Source organism: Montipora foliosa, chromosome 5, assembly GCF_036669935.1.
Source record: "Montipora foliosa isolate CH-2021 chromosome 5, ASM3666993v2, whole genome shotgun sequence".
NCBI lineage: Eukaryota > Metazoa > Cnidaria > Anthozoa > Scleractinia > Acroporidae > Montipora > Montipora foliosa.
Genome location: NC_090873.1, coordinates 8,422,525 through 8,430,024, shown reverse-complemented (window position 1 = coordinate 8,430,024; position 7,500 = coordinate 8,422,525). Strand labels below are relative to the sequence as shown.

The 7,500-nt window shown below is 40.5% G+C and overlaps 1 protein-coding gene and 1 pseudogene across 5 annotated transcripts in view; both read right to left on the bottom strand.

Annotated features, from left to right (window-relative positions):
• Positions 1–377, bottom strand: part of LOC138004266 (uncharacterized) — a 1,897-nt pseudogene extending 1,520 nt beyond the window's left edge.
• LOC138003527 (uncharacterized) overlaps positions 1–7,500 on the bottom strand; it is a 39,127-nt gene that overhangs the window by 10,903 nt on the left and 20,724 nt on the right. For all 5 annotated transcript variants that reach the window (XM_068849638.1, XM_068849637.1, XM_068849640.1 and 2 more), the window contains 8 exons: positions 4,831–5,126; positions 3,844–3,958; positions 3,207–3,326; positions 2,965–3,084; positions 2,506–2,625; positions 2,236–2,355; positions 1,567–1,686; positions 758–991 (listed from right to left, as the gene is read on the bottom strand). In XM_068849638.1, the coding sequence (XP_068705739.1) occupies positions 758–991; positions 1,567–1,686; positions 2,236–2,355; positions 2,506–2,625; positions 2,965–3,084; positions 3,207–3,326; positions 3,844–3,958; positions 4,831–5,126 (1,245 nt within the window). The remainder of the gene's footprint in view (positions 1–757; positions 992–1,566; positions 1,687–2,235; positions 2,356–2,505; positions 2,626–2,964; positions 3,085–3,206; positions 3,327–3,843; positions 3,959–4,830; positions 5,127–7,500) is intronic.

Sequence of the window (7,500 nt, the reverse complement as noted above, 5' to 3'; positions counted from 1 at the left end):
ATTCGTTGTGAGTGAAGAACTTTGGCCACAACAACACATTTTCCGGAAATCATTAGTCCTCGCACCGAAGTTACAAATCCGGACACCATCTGATTGTAAGCTTCCAAACTCTTGTAGGCTTTGAACTGGTCTTTTGTGTAGTTGCTGGTCTCCAACACTAAATATGCCAGCAAATCAGTGGATTATATCCGGGGTAAACACTCCGGGTCGAACTGATCACTTGGAATGCTCGCCGGATCCACTCCAACGACGGATATCTTCTGGAGATATCGAGACTTTACATGGATTTCAAGACCTTTTACATAGTCAGAAAGCACTGGAATATTAGCAGCAAGGCTTTGCAAGTCTTCACAAGCTTTTTCTTCGGATAGGTCCATTTCCAAACCGATTTATAGCGCAGAAAAGTAAACAGCTTTGCAGAATTGGCCTTCTACTTAACATACATTTCACGGGCCAGGGGCACCAAGATGGCGGATGCCCAAATATGGTAACTCTAATGGCGTCAGGTGAAAACCAAGAATTAGCGCGAACGTCCTGAATGCAACCATAACACGTCACAAATATTCAAGATGGCGGCACCTGTGAAATTTTAAGTGCTAAAAACCGATTCTAAAATTTACCTTTTTCGGGTAGGAAATGTTGTTTTTGAGTTTCAGAACAAATTTGATTCCGAACATTATTTGTTATTTTTTTTGGTGGGAGTGGTGGTTCCGTTTAAGAATTAGGATTGATTTTCAAAGTATTTTGAGTTACTCACCCCATGATAGTCTGGTATAGCCCCCAAATATATACTGGTTCACCTTGATTATGGTAACAGTTGGCCCTTTTCCATCACACAGAGAGTGAAACGTCGAAGAAGCCCAGCCGTGCTTTGAAGCACGCCAGCAGAGAATCCAGGAACTATTGCTTTGTGATACTGGCTTCAGCCATTCGCTTAGGTTGAACAGGTACGTTAGATTGTTTCCAATAATGACAGACTTTTCAATCTTTTCTGTTGAACGAACAAACCATTCCATTTAGATCACAACCCCCAACATCCGTGGTACAGCGGATCGTTTTCAACTGATACCATTGGGAGGAAAATTTCACCCGTTTACGAGAGCTTGTGAAGGTTTCCAGCTCTCGTTCTTACCATTCTTCTCATAGGATACTTCACCCGTATTGCACAAGGATAACGAGAAGGCATCAACGCGAAACACTAAGGACGGCAGAAAGTTATGTTTTATTTAGCCTGTGGACGGGGCGTTTGTGCAGACAAGCAAAAATAGAGACTTGATTTAACTGTCGGTGGCGTGATCTTAAACCACGTGACCATTATCGTGCGCCGTAAACAGGAGGTATTTTTAGGCCCCTACTCCTGTTAAGTGTTGGACTTGATTTCCTGATAAAAGAAGCTCCGTTAACCTCGAACATGTGTTTACGTTCCTCTCTAGCAATATAACCGCTTTGACTTCTTTCTTTTTTATCTGTTCCCCTAAAAATCACGTGACGATTGGGCACGCAAAGCGTGCAAAACAAACCTATCAGCATCAGTCGCGATAATACCTTGATTAGACTGGACTTTACCTGCGCAGTTTCTCCCGTCTCCTCCATATCCCTTTTTGCAAATGCAATTGTAGGATCCTATGGTATTGCAACATCTAGCATTCACGTGACATTCATTTTCACATGAACACTCGTCAATATCTGAAAGAGAATGAAAACAACAAAAAGTGAACTTGAGGACTGCATTTTCTTACCGTTCCAAGCAAAACAACATAGCGACGACCACGAGATCGACTTATGCAAAAATATCACGTGACAAATGGGCACGCAAGGTTTGCAAAACAAAGCTGTCAGCATTAGTCGCGATATTGGGAGTTTATGCAAGGGCGTCGACGACGGCTACGAAAACGTTATCTTAAAATATGATTATAATAATCTCGTGATTATTCCAAGTCGTTCGGCATGGAAAGTGCGTATCAATATTCCACAAACAAAATTGGTATGAACGGTGTGGATGTTTCGAGAAAAGATGCAGATGCTCCCTTTTTTTTTTTTTTTTTTTTTTCTTTTCTTTACCTCAAATTTGATCATTTCACGTCGTTGTCGGCTGAGAACTGCAAAGAAATGTATCAAAATCTGAAACGCACGTGCGGGGCGTGCAAACCATTTTTTTGTTTTTCTAATTAAACCTATTCTTTTGTGACGTTCTCGCTATTACTTAAGCTCCCTATTACCTTCATTAGCGATTACCTGTGCAGTTTCCTCCGTCTCCTTCATATCCCTTTTTGCAAGTGCAATTGAAAGATCCTATCGTATTCACACATTTGGCATTTACGTGACACTCGTTTTCAGATGAACACTCGTCAATGTCTGGAATAAAATCAACACAACAAAGGTAACTCGAGGAATACACTCCAAACAAAACAACATAGTGACGACATGGGCACGCAAAGCGTGCAAAACAAAACTGTCATCATCATTAGTAGCGACAATGCCTTCATTTAACTTTTTGGACTTTACCTGTGCAGTTTCTTCCATCTCCTCCATATCCTTTTTTGCAAGTGCAATTATAGGATCCTATGGTATTTGTACAGTTGGCAATCAAGTGACACTCGTTGTGAGATAAACACTCGTCAATGTCTGAAACCAAGTGAAAACAACAAAACGAACTCGAGGACTGAACTTTGAAACTCTTATTTGAAATAAAATAACATAACGCTGACCACCAGGTTGAGTTGTGCAAAAACATCACGAGCCACCGTGCACCGTCTCCTGTGGGACGTAAAAGAACCCACACACCATTCGGAAAGAGAAGGGCATGGAGTTACCGGTGTTGCGGTCTGTCCTCTGTGGTGTATCGTGATTGGGAGAGTAAATGCTCGGAGATATTGGATACACGTGACTAAAAGGCACACAAGGCGTGCAAGAAAAAATTGTCAGCATCAGTCGCGATAATACCTTTATTAGACTGAAATTTACCTGAGCAGTTTCTTCCGTCTCCTCCATATCCTCTTTTGCAAGTGCAATTGTAAGATCCTATGGTATTCGCACAGATGGCATTCACGTGACACTCGTTTTTAGATGAACACTCGTCAATGTCTGGAACAAATTGAATACAACTAGGAGAACTCGAGGACTGCACTGTCAAACTCTTAGATTTCCAAACAAAAAGTGACTAAACAAAACTGTTAGCATCAGTCGCGATAATATTTGGACTTTACCTGTGCAGTTTTCTCCGTCTCCTTCATATCCATTCTTGCAAGTGCAATTGTAAGATCCTATGGTATTTGTACATGTGGCATTCACGTGGCACTCGTTTTCAGATGAACACTCGTCAATGTCTGGAAGAAGTTAAATATCGGACAAATCAATTATCCCTGTCTCGATCTTGCAACAAAATCTGGACTGAGGTCATCAAGGGGAGCCTCTGTCTTAACTGGTTCCTTTCCTGACTGAGTAAATTCTGAATCATTTTTAGTGACAGGTTTTACGGATCTCGAATCATTAACTTAATTGCCTTGGAAAATTCTATTCGATCCTATGTGTGACGAAGTCCTCAGTTGTCTGCAAGTTGCTGTAGATTAAATTCACTTGATTGATACGTTTTCAAATACTATCCCTTCGTTTTGGACCAGGTCGTTCCAGATCTTTATGTTTTGCACAAGATTAGGTGAACGATAGAAATGAGATGATTTCTTAATTTTCCTATTTTCTTCAGAGGCTAGATATCAGGCTATTTAAATTTAAATAGTAGCACGTTCGATTCTTTGGCATCAGTCAAATTATTCGAGGAGTTACTTGGCTAAAACCAACTAACAGAATATTTTATAAGGCTCAAATTGCCACGTGGGATCTTACCGTTTTCGCAGTCTCGTCCTGTGATTCCCGCTTTGCAGACACACTTGTAGCTGTTCTCTTCGTACAATGGTAGACACGTTCCATTATTCTTACAAGGCCAACCACTACATGACGACTATAAAGAATTGAACTAGATTTATGTGATATAATAATAGACGTACGTGAAATGTAAGGCTAAATCTCGATTGTTATGGGTTTGTCTAAAGCCTATGTCAAAAGTACGGCTATGCGATGACTTCATACGCCCTTGTTAACGCAGGGAAACCTTCATCTTCCAATTCAAGAACTCATTTGATAAGGGATACTGATTAAAGCCGGTAGAGGCAACAAAGTGATATTCGGTGTTGTACAATAAGCTGAGATTTTTATATCTCGGCGACAACCAGCGACGGTGGTGGTGTGCGACGTTCTTTGTGGAACTACTCGCATGTACGCAATGCGTACCTATTTTTTAATGTCCAGGATTGCGATACTTCATAGGATTGTTTTCATGCACATCGCATCTTGTTTAACGCCATTAAAGTTTTATGTGATCTACGCGATGCAGATTAAGTTGGGTACACCATCGGAAACTATTTTACAGAGTTTCGCGGCAGTATTGATCTTTTAAAAGCAAGCCAATTTAAAATTCTTCGGAAATGCCAGAGCAAATTCGATTGTTTGCTTTTTGAAGTGTTATATATTCATTAGGAATACGAATGCTCAGGCATATTGTATTCGTGCCAAGCTTTTTGTTCAACTTGTAGTATTATTGCTTAACTAGCGTACCTTTCAAGAGTATTTATAATGGGTTTCCATTTTTCTACTTTTTAGACTTGATAATGACGTTACGATAGTGTCGAAACGTCGTCGTTCAACGCTTTAGCTTTTAGTATGTTTAAAAATATTTTATGGCAGTTTTTTATAACGAAATGTTTTTCAAAATCACTGAACTAGACTCGCGAAAAAAACAGTCTACGCCATAAAAGTCCAAAACATTCGACATACCGTGATGCTGAAGTGGTGAAAGGACTCGTTGGATATGAATTTGTCCGAATTGTTGTACTTGTCCGAAGGGAGCAGTTCACAAAGCAGTTTACCGTTGATGTCCGGGTAAGCAGCCAGGTTGTATGAAAAACATGTCGGAGTTTCCAAGCAGGCAAACGAGCACTGGGGCATCCAGTCAACGTGACTATACCCAAGAATGGTGATTTTCAAGTAGGAGAATTTGTCTTCTTTAAAATTTACGTAACTGACACCAGTTTGAGTTTCACCGCGACTGAAAGCTGTGCCGGCCTTTTTCTCTGAAATTGATGAATAGAAGCTGAACACAAACATAACTGTACAAAGGGAAAAGTGTCGAGAACGACACGAGGTCCTCGACAACATCGGAGTGTTTACAGTTAAGGTCCCGTCATTGGTTCAAGGTGTCAGTTTTTTAAAATGTTCTTATACCGCCAGTATTTCTGCCATGAAAATAAATGTAATTTTAAATCCAGAAAAGTGTTTTTTTTTTCTCTGTTAGGTTCTCAAAGGAAAAACAGATTGGCTTACTTAACCCTTAATTAAGCTAACAGGGATTTTGAATTTTCTGAAGTTCTTATAAGCAATGGGTCAACGTTTTTCAATTTCCTGAGGTGGTCAAAAAAATTCCCGGTCAAAAACAGTTGTCAACTTTGATGGCGGATAACAAATGCAAAACACGAGATACAAAATTATATCGGCCAACTCCGTTTACCTAAGCAAATGAAATAACATTCAAACAAAAGGCATTAAAGAGCTACTATGATCAAGAAATCACTTCCTTTTTTTCTTCAGATTTTGAAAGTGTGATTGCTTAACGCTTGACTGGTAAAATTTTGAGCTTTGGTTTTTATCCAAAGCCTGTTTACTTTAATGGTAAGTTTTGGATTTCATGGTCCTTCATTACTCACGTTCCAAACTGACAGATTGGACCTCAGATAGCCTGGGACCAGGCTCCGCAGTTAGGGTAATGCAGCGAAAAGGAACGTGGCGAAAAAAAAAATGGAGAGTGGAGCGAGCCGAGCGAGGGACTGGGGGAGGGAAAAGGCGGCGGAGCCTGGGGACATTCCTTTCATGCCGCCGATCCGCCATGAATGCCTGAAATGTCAACAAGTCCATCAAACTGTCAAAAAGTTGGCGTCACGGATGTCACATAGCACACGAGTTTTCACGCAGGAGATAAGAATGCAGCGAGAGCGAATTTGTCACTTCTGCAAAAAGTTTTCGATTTTGCCTGAAGGTAAAAGTGTGCCCGTTGTTTCAGTTTTTACTGAATAGTCTAAAAGGGGTGTAGTTTGTCGTTTTAGCTGAAGATTTAGGAACACTTGGACATAAATTGGTACGTGGAGAAGATTATTCTGAACTGGCTTGCCTTTCTTGCGCCAGACAAGTCGTTTGACTGCGGCTGTCACTTACAAAACTGGTAACCTGTTGCAATGAGCCTCTTCACCAGAGTCAAGAATCGCTCAGCAATGTTCTGTTTGAGAAGGAAAGTTCGGGATCAAACGCAAAGCGATCCACTGCACACCGATCCCCGCCGACTGGCGTAACACCTTCGGCGAAGCGAAATTAAGATGGTTTAGAGGAAAGTGCTGCAAATAGGAAAGGTGAATTGCAGGCCATGCAGTCATCGCGGAGATCCGTTTTAGTTTGGTCAACAAGTTCGAACACTCTGCCTAAGAGCTTTGGTTTCAAAATATTCAACACTCATAATAAGTAAAACAATTTAGTGAGCAACTATAGAATACTGTTCCACATAAACACCAACTTTCAGGGCTTCCATACACAAGATCAACGTCGAATTCAAAGGCACGCAGCTGTTTCTCTCCTTCATCGTCACCTACCCCAAGCGCAAAGGCTTTTAGTCCTAGACGAGACAATTCTTCAACTTGATCTTTCATTATGGATACCAGCGGCGACACGCGACTAGAACAGTCGATCGTTTTAGTGCTTAAATGTTTTCAGATTGCGGATGACCATCGTTCTAGTCCTCCAGTTCCATTTCCAAGTTTCTTTTACAACACAAGGGAGCAGTTGAAAGATTAACCTCTTCCCAAAACCAGTCAGGAGAATCCCAAACTCGTATTTCTCATTTGCCACCGATTGTAAGCAATATGCGGCAATTCTCGCAAAGAGGCCTGTATCGCTTGCTTCAAGATTTTTCTTGAACTGAAGTTACACAACGCGTTCGTGACTTTTAAGTGTTAACATTCTACTTCATCATCTTTCGACATCCGCAGTCTGTCAACGTTGAGCACTTTGGTCAATCAAATCATGTTACCAAGATCTGGTATCAGCCGCGTAATTGCATTCTTAAACCAGTGAGTCTTTGACGTCATTTTCTCCTTGATCCAGCTCTGTCAAGATTTTAAAGTTAGTAATGGCGGACCATTAAAGAGGAAAATTCCAGTAAAAATAAACAGGTATTTTTTTAATCAAGGCTTAAAACTTGGGTTACTTACTGTTTAGTTGACGTAGTTTTGAAATCCAAATAAAAACAAAAATTGATTTTTTGGTTACAGTAGCACTTCAAAACGTTGCTAATTTCGTTCTCATAGCTTAAATATCGCGACGAAATAACAACGTTTTTAAAAAAAATTGACACCTCGACCGTATGACGAGACCTTATGGAAATTTGTTTAAGTTCAGGTTGAG